The sequence below is a fragment of the Chrysochloris asiatica genome, unplaced genomic scaffold (assembly GCF_000296735.1).
Source record: "Chrysochloris asiatica unplaced genomic scaffold, ChrAsi1.0 scaffold00015, whole genome shotgun sequence".
Lineage (NCBI taxonomy): Eukaryota > Metazoa > Chordata > Mammalia > Afrosoricida > Chrysochloridae > Chrysochloris > Chrysochloris asiatica.
Window position 1 is genome coordinate 485,210 of NW_006408533.1, and position 26,674 is coordinate 511,883.

At 41.1% G+C, this 26,674-nt stretch overlaps 1 protein-coding gene across 1 annotated transcript in view; it reads right to left on the minus strand.

The window, feature by feature from the left end:
* Window positions 1-25,811, minus strand: part of TMEM241 (transmembrane protein 241) — a 184,729-nt gene extending 158,918 nt beyond the window's left edge. The window contains exons 1-3 of the mRNA XM_006835118.1: window positions 25,718-25,811; window positions 19,011-19,057; window positions 10,825-10,902 (exon numbers count right to left, since the gene is read on the minus strand). Coding sequence (XP_006835181.1) covers window positions 10,825-10,902; window positions 19,011-19,057; window positions 25,718-25,789 — 197 coding nt within the window. The 5' untranslated portion in view covers window positions 25,790-25,811. The remainder of the gene's footprint in view (window positions 1-10,824; window positions 10,903-19,010; window positions 19,058-25,717) is intronic.
* Between the last annotated feature and the right edge of the window lie 863 nt (window positions 25,812-26,674).

Here is a 26,674-nt window from a genome sequence, read left to right on the forward strand (position 1 = left end):
TATCAATGCTATCCCCTCTGTACACAGGATAGATAGGGACAGGCAACTTAGACATTGGCTACCTAAAATGAGGGGGCAATAAAGGCACAAAGTGACTGGCTTACAAGGTTTCAAGAGGGAGTTTAGTTTAAGAGTATGAGGGAAAAGAAAGAGTCCCCACTGAATAGATTTCATCTTGTCTAGACGGATCTGGTGAAAAGAGTTGGGGATAGGATTCGTATGATTCAATAGTGAATAACTGTTATCATGACTAATTGTGACTGTCACAATTGTAAAAGTAGAAGTTTTGCAACAAAAAAAAGGGGAGTGGTTCATCTTACAGTTCAGAAACAGAGGACCCTAGGACCATCAAGAGAGAAGCGCACAAGCCAAATGAAGGACATTATCCAGAGAAGCAGTGACACCAGAGATGGAGACAGAGATGGGGGCATAGAGAGGAGGAGTGGCTGAAGAAAGACTCAAGTTTCATGGACTAAGAAGAGAGGGACTAAGAGCTGGTGGCCAGGAGCAGACTTGCAGAATGTGCCCTTTGGAAATGTAAATTATTATATATGCCTGAGTGTTCTGTTTGTTTGTTTGTTTGTTTTTAAAAAGCTAAAGTGGATAGAGAGAAATACTGTTACCTGATGGTACATGGAGGGGATTATAACCATTGTAATGAAACAAGATGTATGATTTGTTGCATGTAAAACTGATGATATGCCCTGTAAACTTTCACTCAATCCAGAATAAAAAACCTTAAATTTAAAAAAAAAAAAAAAAAAGATCAAAAGGGCAACATTTACCCAAGGACAAAAGAGGGTTGGGTGCTTTGGTGTACATTCAAAAAAAAAAAAAAATCAGAGGGAATGGAAGCAAATGCTGTTGAATGATGATGCATGGAGGGGATTATAATCATTGCAATGAACGCAAATACAATAGGATGAACATAAAGATGATATTCTCCCATGTAATCATGCGATCCACAATAAAACGTAAAAAAAAGAGGGCTGGGAAAGAAGGAGGAATGGAAGCAAGAAACACAGGGAGGAAATAGGATAAGTGATGTTGCATGGAGGGGATTGCAGTGATTGAGATGAAATGAAGTGTGTGATTTGTTGAATGTAAAACAGATGATCTGCTCTGTAAACCTTCACTCAATTCACAATAAAAAGTTTTAAAAATTTTTAAAGTGAACAATTAACCATGAATTATGGTTTGGGTATGTGGGTGGAAACTAAGCTTAAATTAAGAACTCTTAATAATACCTTTGGAAACACAGTGATTGAAAATTTTAGTGTCAGGAAAAATATTATCATGGAAAATGATAGGCAGTTTATGTAGATCAAATTCTAATTAGTTCTGAACTTAAGGTGAAGGCCATAGTACATTTAAAAAGCATTTGAGAAATGATAGAAAATATGAAAATGATCAATACTGAAAGTCTAACAAAGGAGAGCAATTCAGAAATATTTTATCTCAAAACAGTGAGCTTCATGAGATGGATTAATTCTCAAAATGAAGGGGAAAAAGTTAAATTGGCATCAAATGACTGCACACTATATTAACAAGCTTTGCTGGTATACAAAGAATTTAGAGAAAAAAGTATTCTTTAATTTGGGGAAGAAAACTGTTCACAATATTCCCAGTTATATGAAATTGCTGTGGTCGTTTTCAGTATACCAGCTCCTCATTTCAGTGTTGAGAGAGCTTTCTCAGGTTTGAAATTCATCTTGGGGGACAACTAAAATTTAAATTAAAATTTAATTTAATTTTTTTTAATTAAAGGATATTCTTTTAATTAGGTGTCATTTGGTTTGTTGCAATGATCTTTTCTTAATGAGCTATATAATTGTGCGTGAATTAAGTCTGTATTTCTACAAAAACGTTTTATGCAATGTTATGGCAATTCTTCATATTAAGAACTGAGGTGCATATTAAACGATAAGTATTTTATTGTGCTTTGCCTTTAGGTATTAATGTATTAGATATAATAGCACACTTCGTATTTCTAGTATTTCATGAATAAGTTCTTAACAATTTTACATGACTTTTAAGTATTAGTAGTGAAATGTTGCCTACATAAAAATTAAGCATTTCAGTGTACTTTATGTATTGAGAACTTCCTCTATTTTGAATCTCTAATTTAATATTCATACAATATGTTAGCAGTGTTTTTGTCACGATGCTATTTCTAAAGTAATTCAGTAATGCAGTGAATTCGAGCATATTTTTTAAAACAGAATTTTAAAAAATTATATTTTACGTCATGTTTATCTTTGTAGTGAAATGTTTTGAGATTGTGATTCAAATGAACATCATTGTCACTTTAGACTTAATTATTCATGAAAGTATAGCAAGAAATAGCTTAATAGTGCTACTTTCAAAACTAATTATAAAATCTTGGAATGAACAAAATTTAAGTTAATTTTAAAATGAAGGATTATTTGCAATATAAGGAATGATTTGGTAGCCATATTTCTTCAGATGAAATTCATTCAGGTTATTCAATTGCAGAATATAAATTTGAGATTAGGAAAGTAAAACAGGTTCAAACCGGGTTCCGTCATCATCAAAGAAGCGAAATCTGAACAGAATTAAACTTGTAAAATTTTGGTGAGCCAGAACAATAAACAAAACAGAAAAAATTATGAGTCAGAGCCATGAATGGAACATAGAAATGTTCTTCCATGTATGTACTGTTCATGGTTGCATCTGTGCTACATTGGCAGGGAAGAGTAGTTGGAACAGAGGCTGTCTGGCTCACGAAGTCTACTTTGTTTGCTCTTAGGCTCTTTACAGAAAGTTTGACAACATCTGTTTTAGAACAAGGTAGCTTGAGTCCCAACCTCTGGAACTTAGTAATTTCACATACATGACAGTGCCCCAACCACACACAATGTTACCATGTGATTTCTGTAAAGTTCCATTTTTCAGAGCATTTTCATAACTGGTTCTTCCCATCTCTCTCAACATACAGAATCACTTATTCCCACTTCTCAACATGTTGAGAAGTGAATCTGTCACCTCCAATAAGGTTTCTGACAATCCCTGAAGGTCAACAGGAGCCTCAAAGAAATGCCGTTCTCTAGGTCCCAACACAGCCAAGTTTGAAAGAGCTCTATGGTGGTTCTCCCCAGTAATTCAGACCTCACTCAACCCAGCTGCAGCTTTAGACCTGCTATCCTCACCTCCCCTGTCAGAACAGAGACTTCCTCCACCACCACCCCACATGCACTCACTGCCCCTGTGAGGCCAAGGCTAGAGGTGTGCCTATGTGAGCCAGGGAAGACAGACTGCAAATGCACAGAGGTACTGGAGGAAAGGTTAGGGTAACTAAATATGGGTCAAAAAATAAAGAGACAAGTCTCTTGGCAGGACATGGCAGGGCAGAAAACAAGGACCATCTGATGAGACTTTAAAAAGTTTCTGGAAGAATTAAATTAAAAGATAATGGAACTTGACCCACACCTATGGATACAGTAGCTCAAAAGAGGGTAAAAATCTTTACAGCGAGGATCATTCCCACCCCTTCAATACACAGGGTAGACAAGAATGGGCCACTTGGACACTAGCTACCCAAAGTGGTGGTGGGGGGGAGCCACAAAGGCAAGAAGTGACTGGCTTACAAGCTTTCAAGAGGGAGCCTAGATCCAGAGGGCACAGAGGAAGGTAGAATCCCCACTGAATAGTATCCAATCTGTCTGGGTGGGACTGATGAAAGGAGATGTGGATAGCACTCATGTGGTACAATAGTGAATAATTGTTATCAGGACTCACTGTGAGGGTTGGAAATGTAAAGGTGGATGTTATGTAGCAAAAGGAAGGAAGTGGTTGACTTTGTAGGCCAGAAGTGGAGGCCCCTGGGACCATCAAGGGAGAAGAGCGGAGTGTGGGACCCTACACAGAGAAACAGTGATGCCAGAGATAGAGGCAGAGATGATCATCTAGAGAGATGGAGCAGCTGGGGACTCTAGATCCAGAGAGGGAGAGGGGCTGTGTGCTGATGACCAGGGGACAGGACTGCAGGATATACCCTTTGGTTGTATGGAGGGGATTGTAACCATGGCAATGTAATGATATATGATAGGATGAATGTAATGCTAATGTTCTCCCATGCAAACTATCACATAATTCACAATAAAACAGTTTAAAAAAAAAAGATAATGGAATTTGTTCACAACCTTTTTGAGGTCCCTTGATATCTTATTTCTGGTAAATACAAGAAAGATGAAAATCCCAGCACAAGCACCTTGCCAATCTATAGTGCAGGATCGAATATGGCCTTGGGTCTGGGAGGGTTAGCTTTAACACTGTTGACATAGTCTTAGGAAGAGAACACACAGAGGCTTTGTAGCTATGCTGTGATGGCTACTTCAGGTGAGACTAATAGAAGAGCAGCAGTCTCCCATGCACAGGGTGTTGCTGTCATGAGCTGTGTACAATAATAAAGATTGATTCATGCATTACTGTCCTGTCTGCAATCCACTCAGATGAAGTAATCCAGGGTGAAAGAAACAAAACGAAACAAACAAACCTGTCCTTTTACCTATACCTGCTCTCAGGGACTCTTCTCCCAGAGACTACAAACACCACACCCACACCATTCAAACTCCATTCAGTATTATGTCCCTTCTGTGGGTCTAAGTTAAACCTTCCAAGGATGTTCTCAAAGGTGGTTGCATTACTCCCCAAAGAGCAATTTCTACATAGGTACTCAAAGCACTCCTGTGGAGAAAAAGCAACAGGGAAAAATGTCACAGCCCATGAATGTGAGCCCTAACTTCCCTATGTGAGCAAAGGTGACATTTTAAAAAACTACAGGCATCATTCAAAATGATATGCCAACACATCAAAACATCTTTGGAGTATTCCAACCACCAGTGACTTTGATGAAGGGAAGCTAGCGTACTTAAAAATATATAAATAATCCGTTTTTTAAAAGAAGTACAATCTCAATTTACTATGGAATGGCAAAAGGCCCCAAATAGCTAAAACAATGTTGAAAGAGAAGAAAGTAGGAGGACTCAGACTTTCTAATTTTAAAACATACTACACAGCTAGAATAATCAAAGGAATGAAATTGAAAGTCCTAAAATGATTTTTGACAAAGGTACTAATCTATTTAATCAGGAAAGAAGAATCTCTTCAATAAATTTGCTGGTGCTATTGTGTGTTGTTGAGTTGGTTCCTACTCACAGTGATCCTCTGTAGGGTTTCCAAAATGGGCTGGTGGACTTGAACTGCTGACCTTGTGGTTACCGGGTCAGTGTTTATCCTACATTGAATCAATAAACAATGCTAGGAAAGGTGAATTTCCACATGCAGAAAAATGAAACAGGGTCCATGCCTCATACAATACACAAAAATTCAACTCCCAAAACTATGGCCCTTACGCACCCTGCAAGACTAGAAGTGAACTTAATCCATGGTTCCACTTTCAGCCACACCACAGCCAGGTCAACAAGGTACACAGTAACACCAGAGAGGTACCCACTCACTAGAACAGTCAATTATACAAACTCAAAACAGCAGGAAGGGACAGGAAAGAAAGATGAAGAAAAAGGGTCAACACAGGGAAGAAGCGGCAAGAGTGCTTTTACATTCAATCAATTTCACAAGAAAAGTATGCATGAATTGTTGAATTGAAGACCAATTTGCTCTGTAAACTTGCATAAAAATCACAATTAGAAAGAAAAAAAATGTCAAAATAGACTGAAGACCTAAATGTAAAAACTAAAACCATAAAATTCTTATTCTTAGAAGAACAAGCAGGGGCTGAACCAGGCCTAGCTTTTGGCAATGGATTATCTAATAGAATAACAAAAACACAAACAGTAAAAGACAAAATAAATAAATGGGGCCCCATAAAAACTAAAAACTGCTGTTCATCAAAAGACTGGGGGAATATCTTTGGAAACCATATTACAATGGAACACTACTTAGCCAGTTGTTGTTGTTGTTAAATGCCTTTGAGTCAGTAACAACTCATAGTGACCCTGCATAGGGTTTCCAAGGAGTGGCTGGTGGGTTTGAACTGCCAACCTTGCAGTTCAAACTGATTTTGCAGTCCAGTGCTGATCCTACAGCACCAGGAGAAATGAAAACATGATACATGCTAGCTACAGTTGCATAGTTTGAAGACATGATGCTGAGCACAATATGTCAGTCACAAAGGGACAAATATTGTAATCACTCACATAAAATGACAAGAAACGGGAAATGTACAGAGAGCAATGTATATTAGTGGTTCTCAGAGTCAACAGGGATGGGGGAGGAAGGTTAATAGGGATGGGAAAACTGCAGTGATTCAGGGTAGAATTGCACAGCCAATCACTGTAATTGCCATCAACAAGTTATATACCTGTGAAAAATTAACCTGCGTGACAGATATATTTACAACAGTGATTAAAAAAAGAAGAGTACGTGCTGTGGCTGCTTATATACAACCAAACAACCTCACATACAACCAAACACCTCACATACAACCGAACACCTCACATACAACCAAATACCTCATGGGACTTGGTTCCTTGTTTTGCAGGTTTAGGGTGACGGCTTCATAATACATTTCAGTAATTTAGTGCTTCTGTTCTACCTCCTAGTTCATTGTTTAGTGCCTGGGATCTTAAAAGCTAACAAGTGACCATCCAAAACTTATCATTGGCTTCTGTTCTCCTGGAGCAACAGAGGAAGGCGAGTCATGAATAGGTGGAAGATGTGGAATGTGTGGCTAATTGCCTCCATGAACGGCTGCCTCCTTTGCCAAGAGACCCGAACTGAACAGTGCCCAGCTACCATTACTGAACATTTTGATCAAAGATATCATAGAAAAGTTCTGATCAAAAGAACGGAAATTCAAAACAGAATTTCAAATTCTCATGGAATTCCAGACTTTCTAGAGCCATGAAGGGTGAGTAAACCCCTAAAACTACTACCCTGAGATAATCCTTAAACCTTACACCAAAAATAGCCCTTGTTGTTAAGTGCCATCAAGTTGGTTCACAGTAACACTGTATAGGGTTTTGAAGGAGTGGCTGGTGGGTTTGAACTGCCGACCTTGTAGTTAGCAGTCCAATGTGGCACTGTAGGATAAGCACTGGACTGCAAACCACAAGGTTGGCCGTTCAAATCCACCAGGTACTCTTAGGAAATCCTATACAACAGGGTCATTATGAGTTGGAACTGACTTGACAGCGCTTAACAACAAAATAGCCCCTAAAATTTCTTAAAACCAAACAATATAGTTACACTACTAAAAAAGGCTTGCCTTGAGCAGCATGCTCTTTTGAAAACTATCTATAGAGGATCAAATTAACAAGAGCAACTCAAGGTACAAGATAGGAGCACTGGGGGCAGTGGACTTCTGTATAGAGGAGCGACTCAGAAAAGGAGCAGGAGAATAGTACAACTGAAAGAATGTCATCAATGTCACTAAATGGTTCATGTAGAAACCGCTGCATATATTTTGCTGTGTATATTCTCAACAATAATAGAATACATTAAATTTACAGGAAAAAATGAGCATTTCCAGAGGAACAGGGGGAGGGAAGAGAGAACAGATGGATCTCAGGGCATTTTTAGGGCAGTGAAACTATTCTGTATGATCCTTTAATAGTGGTCACATAACATTATACTTTGTCAAAAACCAATAGGACTGTACAACACAACGGGAGAACCCTAAATTAAACTATAAACTTTAATTATAATGCATCAATATCAATTCATCAATGCCAACATATACACAGAAATGGTCAAAGATGTTAGTAACACAGAAACCATATGCAGGGAAAATGAGCAAACAGTGTGCCCACGGGAATTCCCTATATGTTGTTCAATTTTTCTGTAAACCTAAAACTGCTTTGAAAAAAAAATCTCTATGAAAAATTAAAAATAAATTACATTTTTTTAATTTTGAGAGTTAAGATTTTGCTATCTTACTTAGAATTGACAAAAAGTGGCAAGTAGGTTAAAGCTTACATTCAATGTGTTTTTATATAAACATGTAGCTTAGCAATACAGGAATTTTAGGACTGAAGTCTCCAATGGCATGTACCCAAGTCCGTCCAAAGCTAGAGTCCAATAAAGACTACCATGGTCACACTGTGCTGAGTGACACCCAGTCAGATAAAATCAGTGACTATGTTCTTCTAGAGTCATACTTGGGAAATACATGAAGACTTTCAGCAAAAGACTTCAGCATCTGCTAGAAAATTCAATTCCAACATTTTGTAAAGCCTTGGTCATAGCAGTAACTGCCATACAATAACAAACTCGTGGCTCAGATAGAATACTGTCTCTCTCAAGACCGCATGCTTCATGGGCATTACCCAAGACTGGGTGGATACAACCAATAGCCCAGGCAAACAATCCTAGAAGTAGAATGACTCATCTGGGTCACTCTTGTGGTGTCAATACATGACGTGGCCAGAGAAAATGGAAGGCATAGCAGATATGACCTCTTTGCAATATAAGAATGATTTTGCCAAGTTGTGAGACTTGTTTGGGAGGGAATATGATCCTGCAGTGCTCCAGATTCTGAGGGCAGTTCTCTGCGTTGTATGCTATATGAAAACCAATTTGGGACCCACTCTCCAGCCCCATCATTATAACTATCTCTCCATAGTCTCCAGACTGTCTTCTTACTGTTGTTTCAGTGTTTAGCAGAGCTAAACTTCTACTATTTCTATACAAGTATACAGAGTAGCTGGACTTCAGTTTCCTAATGACATAGTCAGAAAGACAAGCCCAGGAGGAAACACACAAGCCACAGCAAACACAAACCCAGCCTGGGCTCACATGAAAGAATGCTGGCTGGGGTCCTTGCTGCTGACATCTGGTTATATCCTTTACCAAGGGCCCATGTTGTTGTTGTTGTTAAGGGCCATCGAGTCAGCTCTGACCCATAGCGACCCTATATAGATAGGGTTTCCAAGGAGTGACTGTTGAGCTTGAACTGCCAACCTTGCAGTTCAAACGGCTTTGCAGTCTGGAGCATTAACCCACAGTGCCACACCAGGACTCCATGGTAACTGGAAATTCTGAGGTATTAACCACAAGACACTGGGATCTTTCTAAGGAAGCTTAAATAAGCTAACATCTATAGAAGTCAAGGAGACGGAGGTGAAAATGCCTCTAGGAAGTTTAGAAAGGGGTACCCACAAGAGGGTGTGACCACAGATCTTCTGAGGTAAGTAGAGCCTGGCATCCTAAAAGTTCAGACAACAACGGTGTCTCAAGCTTCTATCAGAGGACACTTCTACTTCCAGAGACACAACCTCAAGAATGTTTTTATTTCGTCCACTTTTCCTCATCAGTACCCTAACAATAAAGGCAGTAATCATATGAAGAATGGCAGGAAACATGAGAAAATTCATCTCAAAAGACTTATGAATCAGTGGCTAATTTGCATCATCAATTATTAATGGTGAATAAGTACCAACATGGTAATTATAACCATAGGTGCTCTAGGAGTGGTAGACTCATGCTAACCAGAGCCAGCAGTCTGCAGTCCAAAATATGACATTCTAGTTCCTGAATCTAGTTCAACATTTGGCTTCTGGGGAGAAATGAGTTTAGCCATTTAGAGTCAGAGTACTTCATGATTTAACTAAATATTGAAAATATTACAGGCCTTGTGAGTGCAGGCCTTGTGATCTCATTATGTAAAAAGGGATCACTTGTATTCACAGAAACATCCACCACCACAGTGTAAGTAAGCAAGAACTGTACTTACTATCACATAAATTTTCCCAAAAGTATCTTTATTGCATCAAGTTGAGGGCAGTACACCATTAGAATGCATAATCATGACCCTTGGGTCAGTTAAGCATCCTGTATGAAACACTACTTCTCTCAGAATACGGACTGTGACATATCTGGTGATCAATCTATACCTATGTGCTTGGAGCCATTCCTTCCTAAAACTTCTTCAGACCACGTTTTTGCCCTGCAGTTTTATTTTTTCAGGAAAAACCAAAGTTATTAATATCCACACTGCAAATGTTAAAGCTTCTCCAGTATATGGGTGACTTAACAATTAACCAGTTAATCGTATTAACAGAGAAGTTGGGCAGAATAATTGGGAACACATTGTAAATAACTTGGCCTGATCATTCAATTGGGATAAAGTATTCCTATAAATTTTCATTTCCTTTCATTTTGTACATCATTTCAGGCTAAACATGATGTTCTCAAAGAATCAAAAGAATTTATCTATGATTTATCTTTGAGATTTGTTTTAAATCTATTCAAAAAGTTATTTTAATAGAATCATAACAACTAATGTCATGTGTAAGCTGTATTGGATCCTGGACCAGAATTTTTTTGGGGGGATGAGGGAACGGGGAACTAAACAGATATTACTAACATAACTGGTAAACTAAGAATATGATCTGGAGATGGGATGATAATATCGTGTCCATGTGAATTTCCTGACTTTGATAACTACTTTAGTCACATGGAGTTCTTTATGCAATTCAAACTTTGCTAGTAGTCAGGAGTGATTCAAAAAAAAAAAAAAAAAATAAAAAAAAAAAAAAAAAAGTACCAAAAAACTTAAAGCTGTTCTGATAACTCATTCATAACAATCCTATACTTTAAAACAAAGCCAAATTAATATGATACAATAAATAGTATATCTCAATTAATTTTAATATTAGTCTGGCATTACTAACCAAGAAAATATTACTTGAGATTTATTGAATTATTGAATCTCAAGATTAAAGGAAACAGACCAAAATATCTTAACATCCATATTTACCAAGGGAACACCATAAGAAATTAAACAATATAAAAATAAGCCAAGTACAAAGCATGAATCATGCACAGAAGAGTTTGTTATACCTTGAATTGCTGTTGATCTCTATCCAGCCCAGTTTCCATGACACATGAAGCAAAAGTCCACCAATTAACGTCTGCCACCTGCAATGAATAAGTACTAGCATGAACTTTAATAGAGTGCTATGTTCTAAAACAAAGAGCTCTGGTAGCGTAGTGGTTACGAATCGGGCTGTGAACCACAAGGTCAGCAGTTTGAAACTACCAGCTGTTCCACGGGAGAAAGATGAGGCTTTCTGCTCCCGTAAAGATATGCAGCCTCAGAAACACTGTACAGGGTAGCTATGAGTCGGTTCCGACTCCACAGCACATAACCACTACTACCATGTTCTAAAACACTATGCAGTCCCCGCAGATTTGCTGACACAGACACACTCTCAATCCATCATAAAACAGTTTTCTCCCGTTCTCTCCTAACTGTGATTCCATTTCTCAAACCTTTCCTTCTCAATCTTTACTACTTATTGTGTCTAGCTGTTTCATTGGGAGCTGACACTGATGCTCTTGTCTTCTGACTCCAGACTTTCTGAATCATCATACCCAAAGCCACTGCTTCTCCCAATGACTCTGCATTTACTCTGATACCCACAAGTTCCAATTATAATGTAACTAAAACACTAACTTGAACTTCCCCCTTCCTATCCTGATCATCATCCTAATATTCTTAATCACCCAAACTAGAAATTAAACAACTGGGTCTTAAAAGCTGTGAGAAGCCACCCAAGCTACAACTGTTGGTCTTTCGTCCATCCAGAACAAAGAAGAGAGAAGAAAATCAAAGACGCGTGGACACAATTGGCCTAAATGACTAATGGACTATGAGAACCTCAGCCTCCACAACCCACAGACCAAAAGAACTAGATGGTGCTCCATTACCAACTGCTGGAGTCAGTTCCAACTCACAGCAACCCTGTACAGGGTTTCCGAGGCTGTAAATCTTTACAGGAGCAGAATGCCTCATCTTTCTCCCATGGAACAGCTGGGAGTTTCGAACTGCTAATCTTGAGGTTAGCAGCCCAATTCGTAAAAAAAAAAAAAAAAAATACCAGGCTGACTGGTTTGACAGACGTGGGTAGAACCCCCAGACTATGACCCTTAGTTACCCCTCAGGCCTAGAACTGACCTCACCCCCATGACTCAGTTTTTAGCCCCAAATCAGACAGGTCTACAAGGGTCACGATAACACTAGGGGAGAATAGCACTCCTTAGAACAATTCACCACTAGAGATCCAAAGGGCAGCATTTGTCCAAGGACAAAGTTCAGAAGGCAGGAAGGCTTAGGAAAGCGGGAGGAGTGGAAACTGGGAGCACAGGGCAGAACTCGGATGAGTAATGTTAGATGGTGGGGATTACAATCAGTGACACGAAATTAAATGTGTATGAACTAGAAAAGTAATTTACTCTATAAACCTTCACCCACTTCACAATATGAAGTTAAAAAAAAGAAGAAGAAGTAAGAGAGAAACCTAAATGTTATCCTAGCCCTTCCTCCTTACCCACCTCCTCCATTTGGTCACAAAATCATACTGACTTTCCCTGCAATACAAGCTTTCAAATCTGAAAACAGATAGTGGCTAATGGTGTGTATAATATAGGGTGTCAAAAAACAGTACACTTTAAAATGGCTAAAATATCTTACACCACAGTAAAATTAACCAAAACAAAATAGTGAATTCTTCCCCTTGCCCAGGCAGCAGATGTGAATCTCTTTTCTGGGACCAGGAGGGTCATGTGAGACTTTCCCTCAGCCCACAGAGTTCTGAGGTCTCAGGAAGGGCAGCACCGGTTACAAACACCCTACTCCTTCTACTCCAGAAACATAGCCCAGTGCCAAATGAGGGAAGCATCGATTTATACGCATAAGACATATAAGTTTATTCTGTTCCACCCTACCTTTTTCATTTTAGGTGGATCACTCATAAATTTCAAAACTTTATTTTCAGTTCTAAATGGCTTGTAACACTTCAGTGGGGCAGTAATTACAACAGTCATGTTGCGACACTACAGTTGAGAGTCCCTGGCTTGCAGCATAAAGCCATGGGTGTATCTGTAACACTCAGCCATCCGTGACGTACACCGGCCTCTCTGCGGGATCCTGTCCATCTGCTATGGGCAGCCACACTGAACACCTACAGCCTCTGCAATGTGTCAGCCATTCCATACTTCCAAGAGTTTGCACATTCTAGGATGAGCACTGAACTGCTAAACACAAGGTGGGCAATTCAAACCCACCAACAACTTCGTGGAGAAAAGATAAGGCTGTCTGCCCTTGCAGAGATTACAGCCTCGGAAAGCCTATGGGGCAGTTCTACTCTGTACTCTAGGCCTGCCAGGAGTCAGAACCAGTTGCTTTGAGTTTCCTTTGGGGTTTCATCCTCCTGGCTCACAGTGCTCTCCCTACCTCCAAGGTGTTGGCAAACACTGCTCATCCTTTAAGACCCCAGTTTTCGGTTTCTTTTGTAAAACCTCACTGACCCAGCGAAGCAGAGTTCATAGTCCCTTCAAAGTGCTATGTCTATGATGATGTGCTTCTTACATCATCAAAATACTTACCATGCCACACTGCAGTTATTTACTTACCTTTATCTAGATTGCAAAATCCTTTAGAATGAGAAGACTTATACTTAGAACGTAGAAGGCACTCAAGAAAATGATTGCTGAATGAGGGGATGGATGAGTAAATTGATGAATAAACTGGATTACTCTCCAAGCCTAAAGCATATTACAAAAGCAGGAACAACTGAGACTCTTTATAATCTCGAATTTGTAGGGAAATACTGGATCTCTGAAACCCAGAGACATGCATTTTTATCACAAGAGCAAGTTTTCATCCAGAAGTGGTAAGAAGGGAAATTTAGCTATAGATTGCATTTGCAATTGCAATATAGATGCTATTACATATTTTGTAAACAGTCATCTGTTTACATAAGGCTATGTGGCCAGAGCAATAGTGTTATCCTCGGTTACTTGAATCTGTATAATTCTCAACGTTGTTTTTCACACTTTTTCTATCTAGCACACAGAACACATCCCCAGCATTTGCTGCATACCTGTTGTGAAGAACATGACGTCAATGTTCTCTTTGAACAATTTTGAGTCTCCCCTCCCCTGAGAGTCTCAGAAATAGACCTTTGAAAAATACACCCAAGTCATGGTTTCTAGAAACTTCTACCAGTCAAAAACAAGCTCTCAGCAACTTAGGCATTGGCTACCTAAAATGGGAGTTGGGTGCAGGGGAGACTATAAAGGCACAAAGTGACTGGCTTACAAGTTTTCAAGAGGGAGTTTAGTTTCAGAGTGTGCAAGGGAAGGTAGAATCCCCACTGAATAGTTTTTATCTTGTCTAGACAAGTCTGGTGAAAGGAGATGGGGATAAGATTTTTATGATTCACTAGTGAGTCATTGTTATGATGACTAACTGTGATTGCCACAACTGTAAATGTAGAAGTTTTGTAGCATGGGGAGGAGTAGTTAATCTTACAGCTCAAGAACAGAGGACCCTAGGGCCATCAAGGGAGAAGAGCACAGTGGAATGTGGGACCCTATCTAGAGAAGCAGAGATACCAGAGATGGAGGCAGAGATGATAACATGGAGCGATAGAGCAGTTGAGGACTCTAGGCTCATGGAAAGAGAAAGGTTGTGTGCTGGTGGCCAGGAGGCAGGCTTGCAGAATGTGTCCTTTGGTTGTTTAAATGATTATATATTGCTGAGAGTTTTGGTATACACCACCCCCTTCCCTCACCCCCCCTCAAAAAAGCCCTGAGGCCATATAAGGAATTGAATAACAATATAACCATTTATTTACCACTATTCACTGACAGCAGTAAAAAGATGAGGCTTTCTACTCCAGCAAAAATTTACCACCTTTGAAACCTTGTAGAGGGCCACTCTAAGTTGGAATCGACTCCTTGGTACTTAACAACAATTTTTTAAGCCAGGGAGCCTTAGTGAAACCGTAGTTACTCATTTAGCTGCTAACTAAAAGGTAGGTGGCTTGAACCCACCAGCCACTCCATGAAAGGAAGAGGGGACCGTATATTTCCAGAATAATTCCAGCCTTGGAAACCCTATGAAGCAGTTCTACCCTGTCTGTAGGACCGCAACGAGTCAGAATCAACTGAATGGACGACAAAGGCTTCATTCATTGAGCAGTGAGTAGGTGGCAGGAACTGTGCTAGGAAAGGGACACAGGAACAGGTAGACTTGGTCACGCTTGCTAAAGAGTGCTTGGTCACGCACTAAAGAGTGCTTCTCAAATTTCAACTCCCCCCGCCCCCACCGAGGGACACATGGCAATGTGTGGAGACATTTTTGTTGTCACAACAGGGGTACAAATGGCTAAGCACTCAGCTGCTAACTGAAAGGCTGACATTTCAAACCCACCCAGGAAGAAACACCTGGTAATCTGCTTCCATGAAGACTGCAGCCAAGAAAACCTATGTGGCAATTCTTCTCTGTCCCAGGGGGTCACTGTGAGTCCCAAACAGCACGGCAGCACCCATCACACCTGGTATGAAGCAGCCAGGGATACTGCCAAACGTCCCTGACAACAAAGAATTATCCAACTCGAAAATTCAGTTTGATTTATTGTTGTTGTTGTCGTTAGGTGACATCAAGTTGCTACCAATTCACAGCAATCCATGCATAACAGAACAAAACACAGCCAAGTCCTGGACTAACCTCACAATCATTGCTACACCTGAACCCATTGCTTCTGTCACCGTGCCACTGTGTCTTCCTCTTTTTTCTCCAACCCTCTACTTTACCAACATGATATCCTTCTCCAGTAACTGGTCGCTCCTGATAATATGTGAGAAGTATGAAAGACAAAGTTTGGCCATCCTGGCCTCCAAGGAGCACTCTGTCTGTACTTCTCCCAACACAGATCTGTTGGTTCTTTTGGCAGCCCATGGCACTTTCAATATTCTCCTCCAACACCATAACTCAAAAGCATCAATTCTTCTACAGTCTTCCTTACTCACAGTCCAACTTTCACATGTACATGAGGTTATTGAAAATTCTATAGCTTTGGTCAGGTGCACCTTAGTCCTCAAGCTGACATCTTTGCTCTTCAACACTCTACAGAGAAGTCTTGTGCAGTAGAGGCAATCGTTCAGTTTGGTAGAGATTGAGAAACACTGGTCTAGTAGGAAGTAAGATAATTAACCAATAATGACAATAAAATGTGATAAAGCCTAAAAAGGAAGAGTGCCAGGTACTAAACTAATCCGGTGGGTTAGGTAAGACTTCCTAGAGGAAGTAAATTTGAACAACAACAGAAAAAAAAACATGACGTGTTCAAAACAGAATGGACTAAAGTCCCAAGGTGAGTTTGAACTCCATAACTTGTGATGAGCAGCCCAATGCCTGACCCATTGAAAAGTCCAATTGTTGAGCAGCCCAATGCCTGACCCATTGAAAAGTCCAATTGTTGCGTATGTTAGCATTTGAGCATTCCATGGGGAGTGGCTGACACTGGAGAGAAGGATTGGTCATAAAAGGCCATGTCACCTGCATTAAGGAGCTGAGACTTCAAATTGGGAACCATTTAAGGGGTTCAAATGTGGGAGCAACATTCACATGTATGAGTACATTTTGAAAAGCCCTCTCTTCCAAAAAGAGAGGAAGTTTTTGAGAGCAGCAAGGCTAGTAGAAAGGAAGCAAGTTAGGATACAGTAACTTGGAGATGACCGGGACTTGGGAAGGAGTAGTGAGAACGAAGGTGGGAAGATTCCAAAGGTAGTTAGGAGGGTCTATCGACTGTTGTGGAGTCCTGGTGTAGCACTGTAGGATAAGCACTTGGACTGCTCACCTCAAGGTTGGTGGTTCAAACCCCACCAGTTGCTCCTTAGGAACCCTATACACAGATGCTGTGAGTTGGAACCAACTCTATGGCACTTAACAACATGATTCCTTGAAGGAGCCCTGGTGGTGCCTGTGGATTAGACATTGGATGCTAACCAACAGGCCAGTGGTTCAAACCCAACAACCACTCCACAGGAGAAAGATATAAAGATTTGTCTGTCGTGTTCCCATAAAGATTTGTAGTCTCAGAAACACTACATAGAGTCACTATGAATGGAATGAACATGGCAGCAGTGGGTTTGGTGTTTTGGGGAGGTGATCCCCAGAAGGAGTTCGGGTGACACGGTAGGTTAAGCATTGATCTGCTAACTGCAAGGTTGGCGGTTCAAACCCGCCAGCCTCTCTGTAAGACACAGATGAAGCTGTCTCCTCCCATAAAGATTTATAGCTCAGAAACCTAAGGAGCAGTTTTCAGTCCTACAATGTCACCAAGAGTCCTGGTGTGGCACTGTAGAATAAGCACTGGAACACAAGCTCAGTTTGAACCACAAGTTCAAATCCACCAGCCACTCCTGTATAGGAAACACTATGCAGGGTCGCTATGAGTCGGAATCAACTCAATGGCAGTGGGTTTGAGTTTTTTGGATTTGGTGGGCCCCAAGTGGTATCAATGGTTTGTGCTTGACTACTAAAATAAAGGTTGATGGTTGGAACCCACCCAGTGGTGCCATGAAAGGTCTAGTACTCTGCTTCTGTAAGGAGTACAGACTATTGTTGTTAAGTGTCATAGAATCATAGAGACCTGTATAGGATTTCTGAGGAGCAGATGGTGAATTTGAACTACCAACCTTGTGATTCAAAGCAACCTTGTAGTCCAGTGCCTATCCTTCAGCACCACACCAGGACCCCAAGGAGTACAGACTAGAACCCCTGGTGGGGTCCTACTCTGTAACACCTGTTCTACTCTGTAACACCCAGGGTAGGTCACCATGATATGGAAGTCACTCAACAACAATGGATTTTATATTTTGTGTGGTTAATAATGAAGTCCCAACATGATGAAACAGCTAAGTGCTTGGCTACTAACAGAGATTGGAGGTTCAAATCCATTCAGCAACACCTGAGAAGAAAGGCCTTGCAATCTACTTCCAAAAGCTCACAGTCATTGAAAATCCTGAGGAGCACAGTTCAGCCTGAAATAGCAAGTAATTACATTAACTGGGTTTTGGAGATGAAGGAGACAAAGGAATTACAAATAATTCCCAGGCTTCTGGGAATTGTGTAAATAATTCGCTGCAAGAGTAAAATGTACAGGCAGGTAAAATTAAGGGTCGGTAAAAGAGAAAAGCAAGCTCCTTGAGGGAAGGGGACTTTGTGTTGCTCACTCATGCCACCCAGGTGTCTAGAACAGTGCCTCGTACCTAGTATGCACCTAACATATACATATTTGTAGAATGAAGTACTCTGCCTTACTATGAACCTCCTTTCTGAATTAAAGAGCATGACTTCTTTAGTATTTTCTTATTTATTGAACATTTTATTGTGTTTTAGAGGAAAGCTCGCAGATTTGCTTCTCATTCAATAATTCATACACAGATTATCCTGTGACACTGCTCACTGTCCTCTCAGTGGGTCACACTCGTGCCATTCTACCCTGCCTTCCCAGCTCCCTCTCTCCACTTTCCCTGCCCCTCCTTGCTACTCTTTGCTTTTGGACAAACGTTGCCTGCTTGGGTGTGTATAGTTTGTTGTTCTAAGGAGTGCATTCTTCCTGGTGTTGTTTACTTTATAGATCAGTTGAGCCAAAAGGTGATTCTGGGAAGTGGCTCTTTAATTCAAATTTCTCATGTAAGAACTTATCCCCTCAGCAGTGATACCTGGGGTGGAGACAGAGACGTTGATATGGGGAAATGGAGCAGCTGGAGACTTTGGACCTGGAGAAAGAGAGGGGCGGTATGTGGACAACAGGGGGGCAGGCTTGCGGGGTATACCCTTTGGTTGATGGATGATGCATGGAAGGGATTGTAACCATGGCAAGGAAACAATATACGAAGGAATCAATGTGAAACTGATATCCTCCCATGTAAACTATCACATAATTCACAAAAAAGCATTAAAAAAAAAAAAAAAAAAAGAACATACCCCCTCAAAAGAGTCTAAAATTTGGCTTGATTACAAAAATATCTAATAACATTGCTATTTTTACAGAAAAAAAGGGTGGAGGGGACATGATTTAAATGGCCACTAATTAATCAAATAAATAACAATACAAATTAGTATTGTGCTGGTCTGTACTATACTACATTAAAAACATTTTTAAAAACATTTAATGATGCTGGTTGGATATTCCCTACAAACGTATATAAAGAATGTAAATGATACTCACCCTTGGAATAACGTAGGGTAGGTAAATTTCAAGACAGACAGAACATACTGAAAAACAAATAACAAATTAATGGGCATTTCAAATAATAGAGAACTGATAGATTATCAAAGAACTTCTATTGCAGAAGGATCTAAGTACACATAACACTCAAAAGGTCTTTGCTGTTTTTGATGTTAGAGTCCATTCAAATTCATAATAGTTCCATGTGTGTCAAAGTCGAAGTGCTCCATAGTTTTCAATGACTGTGACCTTTCAAAGCAGATCTGTCTTCTCAGGTGCCTCTGTGTGGGTTCAAACCACCAGCCCTTCAGCTGGTAATCAAGCATTTAGCCGTTAGTGCCATTCAGAGATTCCTAAACAGGCCTTTACTCCTCCCAAAAAAAATCACCCACAAAGGAAATCAATGACCAAGCTAAAGAGAGTAAGTTGCTTCTCCCCAGGGCCACTAGAGCCTCACAACTTTACTGAGGAATGAAAGCCAACCCAATGAATATACAGAAGCACAGAGCTGGGTCCAATGTCGTGGACCAAAGACTCAGCATCTTTTCAGGGTCACCACGTTGTAGCTGCAGCAGCTCCAGAGAAAACTGGACAAACCCTGGATGCAGTCTGTCTTCTCAGTGCTGTCCACTGCATCTGTTGCCCAGTTCACCGTTCTGTTTGCTCTTTGCATTCGGAGGATTGTTTTCCTAACCAATTCAGCTTGAATGTCTTATGTTTATTTCCATACTTTAGCATTTTAAGAACTTTTTCCAACCAGTTCAGCTAAGTATTTCTATGATGTATTTTGAACAAAGTCACAACACTTTATAAATGGGGATTTGCAGAGGGCCCTTCTAGATAGCCTTTTCAAAATATTTTCTCAAATTTTTTTTTAATTAAAAAAAATTTAACTATAATTTTAGGCAAGTACTATACTGATTCTTCACAGGATCCAAAAAAATGTAGTGGACCGGTGTTGGGCAAGTTTACAAATCTTTCTTTCTTTTTTTTCCTGTGGGTCAGCATTTCCTAGTATGAGTTTTGAATGCAACAAATATGGCTAATTATCTGTGTTCCATTCTATATTATTCAAAAGTAGATTTCCATTCTTCTCTGAAGTCTGTTTAGCTACACAATTCATTGTGCCTCTCCCTGATTTTCTCTGATTAAAATGGAGAATGAGAAAGGACTAAGGGAGTATGTGGGTCATGCCCAGAACCACTCTTCCGAACTTACACTAAGATTGTTGTTGTTATGTGCCATCAAATCGGATCCGACTCATCATGACCATGTATAGGGTTTCCAAGAAGCAGGTGGTGGATTTGAACTGCCAACCTTTCAGTTAGAAGACCAGTGCTTATCCTACAGCGTTTAGATTTGTTGTTGTTGTTGTTGTTAAGTGCCGTCGAGTCGGTTCCGACCCATAGTGACCCTGTACAGGGTTTCCAAGGCTGTAAATCTTTACGGGAGCAGAAAGCCTCATCTTTCTCCCGCGGAACAGCTAGTAGTTTCAAACTGCTAACCTTGCGGTTCGCAGCCCGATTCGTAACCACTACACTACCAGAGTGCCATCAAATCAGTTCTGATGCACAGTGACCCCGTATAGGGAGTGGCTAGTGGGTTTGAACTGCTGAACGTTCAGTTAGCAGTCGAGCTCTAAGTGACTGCACCCCCATAGCGCCTAGGAACCTTTGAAAGGAGAACATAAGCTGACTTTGCCTCCAGACTAACAGCTGAAGATCTATGAGAAGAAGAAGGCAAGGCAGCTTCTGTACCCCAGGCTACGGCTGGTGTCTCTCACAGGCCCAAGAACCTAGGGCCCAGGCTCTGCTACCAGCACCAGACAGAGCTGATAAAGCCAGAACTCAAGAGTAAGGTGGTTTCTCCTACCTCTTTACCTAACACAGCTTCCTTTGACACTCACTTCCTGCTTCAGGCTTCCAAGAAAAATCATTCATTCATTTAAGCAGTAGAAGAAATGGGCCTGAGATGCACAAAATTAAACAAAATAAGAATTTCCTTTCTAGAAATAAGAAAAACGTTCAGGAGAAAATGATACTAATAAATATGGAACAAGGGAAGTATCACAGTCTTTCAAAGAGTGAAGAGAGAACACCCTCTTTTCTAGACAAAAAACCTTCACTGACTCAAAAGAAAATTAATTTGGCAATGATTAGATTCAAGAGAATACATTCATGGCATGTCTCCCACAAAGGGCTCTTCGTATTTGGCCTCTCAGGTGCCACCATGGGGCAGCAGTAGAACCCAGCCTTGGCAGCACTAAGGAAGTATGACTGTCTTGGCTGAGAAGATGGATCACTGACAATGTAAGGTTCGAGCATCTAAGAGTTACAAGGTTCCTCCCCAGAGGTCCCTTACGAACAACCGTCTACCTGGGCCTCGCATCTCTTCACCACCCGACTGTACCTCCATCTCCCCTTCTCTTCTGCCTTCTGCTGCTATTAGTTCACCTTCTATCTACTGCTGACATTGCCCAACCGTCCTCAGCCAAATAATCATGCAAAATGTTTGAATTCTGAAAGTCTATGGGAACCTATGGGAATGTGGTGGCTCTGGAGAATAAGCCCAAGACTGCAAACCTCAAGGTGGCCGGTTTGAGCCCACCAACTGCTCCAAGGGACAAAGATGAGACTTTTTGCTTCCATAAAGATTTACAGCCTTGGAAACCCTACACTGGGTTGCTATAAGTCGGAACCAACTCCATAGCACTTAACAACATGGGAATCTACGGTTTCTATAATTTAGCTTACATGTTCCTGGGGAAGTGGCAATTTAATTTAATTTTATCTAGCTTCATGAGTTGCTACTCCTCTGTCAGTTTGTCACATTGTAGTGGCTTGCATGTTGCAATGAAGTTGGGAGCTATGCAACCAGAATTCCAAATACCAACAAGAGTCACTCAGGGTGGACAGGCTTCAGTGAAGCCTTCCAGATAAAACCTGACTAGGAGGACAGGCCACGCGATCTACTTGGAACAATCAGACCATGAAAACTGTGTGGATCCCAACAGAATCGTACCCAGTGTAGTGCTGGAAGAAGAGCCCCCAGGCTTGAAGGGAACTCAAAATACACAGTGACTAAAACCATGCACTCAAGCATACCAAAGCTCATGAAAACAGTGCAGGTGCCAGCAACAGTTCATTCTACAACTGTTACACAACAGCTACTAACAGGCACTTTGGTACATATAAAATGCCTTGGTGCTCCAACAGATACACACGTAATACCACAAATGCAAGCACGAATCCAGAGGAGATATAAATATCTACCAACTAAATGCTTGCTGGGGTTTTTGTTTTGTTTTGTTTTGTTTTTTGCTTAGATACACCATTTGTTTTTATTTGCTTGTTTGTTTATCTGGAGTTTTTTCTTCCTGGTCAATGGTTTGGCCTATGGGCTTTCAAAAGACATTATTTTGCACCTTCTGAAGAATATATGGAAAGAAAAAGCAGGCCATTATGTTTTAACGCAAAACATTATCAATATATCCATCTGGTTAGCTAAACAAATTAGAAACATCATATTTCACAAACTTACATACTCCTGAGTTGGTGTAGCAAAAGACGATTCTATTTTCTTTTAGTTTAGCTATCTGTTAAGAGCTGATTACTGCGGCATACAATACGCAAAAGATTCTTCTTTTATCCCAGAGTGACCATCACTTACCTTACTGAACATTCATAAGCACAGCATTGGGCACCTTATAAACATGATTGCAATCAATCCTCACAGGACCTCTCTGAAGAGGGCTTTTGATCCCATTTTATAGATTATAAAACCTAGATTTAGAGAGATTTAGGTACCCAAACCAAATGGATGACACTGGGATACAAACCCATCACAGTCTCCCAGCAAAGCTGTATTAATGGATCTTCAAAGCCCCATCATCAGAACTAACTTCCATGGAAGGAGAGGGAAGGCTCAGGAGCATACTCATAATTCACAGAGGACAGCCACTAACTAACACTAAGAGGCAAGTACAAAAAATGCTTTTAACAGTTCTTGGCAGGAAAGTGGAGAAGGGCAGTCAAGGCTCCACAGTCGGGGGAAGGTGATCCTAGACAGAATCAACATTGGACAATGGTCCACCCAGGCTGACAGGCACCAGCATTTTCCTGCAGGGTACCAAACACAAGGTCAGCTTTTCCCTCCTAACAAAGAAAAAAACCACCACCACCAACTCCAATTTACTAGTGATTCCCCATCTGCTTTCAGAAAGCACCACCTGCTTTCTTGTTGTTGTTGTCAGGTGCCATCGAGTCGGAACCGACTCATAGCGACCCCATGCACAGCAGAACGAAACAATGATCGATCCTGGGCCAACCTCACCACCGCTGCCACCCCCGAGTCCATCAATGATGCCACCTGGCCAATCCATCTCGTTGGAGGTCTTCCTCTTTTTCTCTGACCCTCCACCCTACCCAGCATGACATCCTTCTCCAACGATTGTTTCCTCCGGACTACATGTCCAAAGTAGGAGAGACGAAGCTTAGCCATCCTGGCCTCCAAGGAACACTCTGGCTGCACTTCTTCCAAAACAGATCTATTGGTTCTTTTGGCAGTCCATGGCACCCTCAGTATTCTCCTCCAACACCACAACTCAAAGGCATCAATTTTTCTACGATCCTCCTTATTCACTGTCCAGCTTTCGCACCCATATGAGGCTATTGAAAACACAATGGCCTGGGTCAGGCGCACCCTAGTCCTCAAGCTGACATCTCTACCTGCTTTCTACCTTCTCCTAAAAAGGTTTTATGACAATATTTTCTATTTAAAATGAAAATTTCATTTTACTTTTCAAGAGAATTCCATTAAAAACTTTTAGACATGCTGGAAGTGCTTGTAATGGGAATATATTAAGTATAATTTGGGGATATTCTTTGATGGTTACAAGGGGTGGAAAGGAAGAGAGAGAAATTCACTGGGTAGAGGGTAGATGCATGTTGACTTGGGTGACAGAAAACACAACATTAGGCTGAAGGCTAATGAAGACAGGTGAAGACACAGGAAGGAATGCAAAGCTTGAAGGGGATAGAGTTAAATACTATTATATATACAACCCTGCAACAACAGTGTTCTGTGGGTAGATACATGGACACAGGCTGAATGGGTATAGGATAGTAAGAATATACCCACAAATATGCAAGGGTTTGAAAGAGGGTATTTGTACATGGGTATTTACCTTTGCTGCAAACACACCTATGAATGTGGTATAGCATACAGGGGGCAAAACAATGAAAACTTCTTAGACATTACCAAACACCTTGAGGCAACAAGTTTCTGGGCCTGGGGGCTCAAGACCATAGTCTCAGGGCACAACATGGCCAACTGACATAACATAGTTCACAAAGACAATGTTCTACATCCTACTTTTGTGAGTAGCAACTGGGATCTTAAAAGCTCATGATCAGCCATCTGAGGTACAGCTATTGGTCTTTCCATATGCAGAAAAAAGAATTATGAAAATTGAAGATGCTTGGACTCAACTAGGCCAATAGAGTCATGGAACATGTGAACATCAGTCTCCATGGCTTTGAAACGAAAAGAACTAGATGGTACCTGGCTATCACTACCATCTGCTTTGAAAGAGATCACATTAGAAGGTCCCAGCTAAGAGTAGAAGAAAATGTGGAACAAAACTCAAAATTATATATACATATATATATATATGTATGTATATATAAAAGACCTGGCTTACTAGTCAGAAAGAGACTGGAGGAACCCCAGATTAATGGCCCTCAGCCACCTGTCAGGTCTGGGACAGAACTTATTTTGTTGTTAAGTATCGTGGAGTCGGTTCCGACTCCTAGTGACCCTGTACAGGGTTTCCGAGGCTGTAAATCTTTACGGAAGCAGAAAGCCTCATCTTTCTCTCACGGAACAGCTGGTAGTTTCGAACTGCTGACCTTGCGGTTGGCAACCCGACTCGTAACCACTACGCTACCAGAGCTCCTTGAACTTACTTTAGTCACCCAATTTTTAACTACTCTGTAGATAGGTATATAGGGGGGTAACAGCACTAGTAAATTATGTTCACCACAGAATGGTCAACAATTCAAGATCAAAAGAGGAACATTTACATAAGGACAAAGTTCAGAAGGGATGGGAAGGAGGGTGGAATGGAAATAAGAACCACAGGGAGGAAGTGGGATTAACTGTTGTTACCTGGAGGGGATTGTAATCATTGAAGTGCAGTGATTTGTTGAACGTAAAACTGATCATCTGCTTTGCACACCTTCACTCAATTCACAACAAAACAATTTTGTTGTTTATTCTAAATTGGTTTGGGAGTCAGTGGTGTGGGGGTGATGGGGTAATCTCCATTTAAAGGTTTCTGGAACCTAATGGGATCCTGGGGTGGGGTCGTGGCTAGAAAAGGCAGCAAGATGTGACTGATATCTTCTTCAACTACTCTTGTGTCCGGAAAGAACTGAAGCCAACTATCTTCTTTCCCTTAAAGTAGTCCGCACAGTCCCAAAGGAAGTTCACTGGAATTCGCCAGTCAAAATAGCCAGTTTGCCAGGTGATGTACAAGATGGTTTACAGGACAAGAAGCAATCCAACAAATCTGATACCTAAAGCACAGGGGCGGTTTCTTCACCACCACCAGGAAAAGATAACTGCTGGAGGCTGCGCTTGTACACGTATATCAGACTCACATCACCCGTGTGCCATCATCACCTCCCCGCGCCCGCACCCCTCACCTTGTTCGTGAGGTAAGAAGCCAGGAAGCAAGCACAAAAGGTGAAGCCGACCAGGGACCTCCTGAAACACATCTGTCAACTTGCTCCCCTTCCCCTGGAGAAGCCGCGCCCACCCAGGCAAGCCCCACTGCCACCCGAGCTCCACCAGGACCTCGGAAATCACGTGGCTCAGAACTCCACCAATCAGAGAGGGGATCACCCCGTGCGCCTGCCTCCTTAAAGGGGCCTGCGCTTCCCAGTGCCTGCATACCCACTATGGGTGCTGCAGGCTCTGACCCAGCAGGCCGAATGACTGGGAGAAACATTGGGAGACAGAGGTAGTGGTGGTTGTGTACTGTGGAACTGGCTCCAACTAGCGACTCTGTACAGGGTTTCCAAGGCTGTAAATCTTTACAGGAGTAGAAAGCCTAGTTTTTCTCCCAAGGAGTCCCTGGTGGATTTCAGCTGCAGTTAGCAACACAATGCTAACGCACTACACCACTGTTCTACTCCTTGCCTACAGAGGAAGGTGGAAAAATAGCTGTTGTCTTTGGAACTGATAGAAGAGAAAGAAAGTAGTTTATAAAATATATCGCAATATCCCATTACTGTTTAAAGAAAATTTTTAATAGTTATCTGTAGATGGTGAACCAAATGTAAGTTTTACACTGAATCTCTATTAATTTTGCAATCACACAACAAAGTGAACAATAACCATACAACTGATTATTTGCACCACCCAGCCTCCTAATCTTAATGACCTCCCTGCCCACCCCTCAAAACAGAAATGATGATTGTAAAGAGCCATGGGTGTTTGGGTGGTATAAATGATTAAGCACTCAACTACTAGCCTAAAGAGTGGAAGTTCAAACCCACCCAAAGGCACTTTGGTGGTGTTCTGTCACCGCCTTGAAACTTCTGTGGAGCACAGCTCTTCTCTACACACATGGGATTACCATAAATCAGACTAGCTGGGCT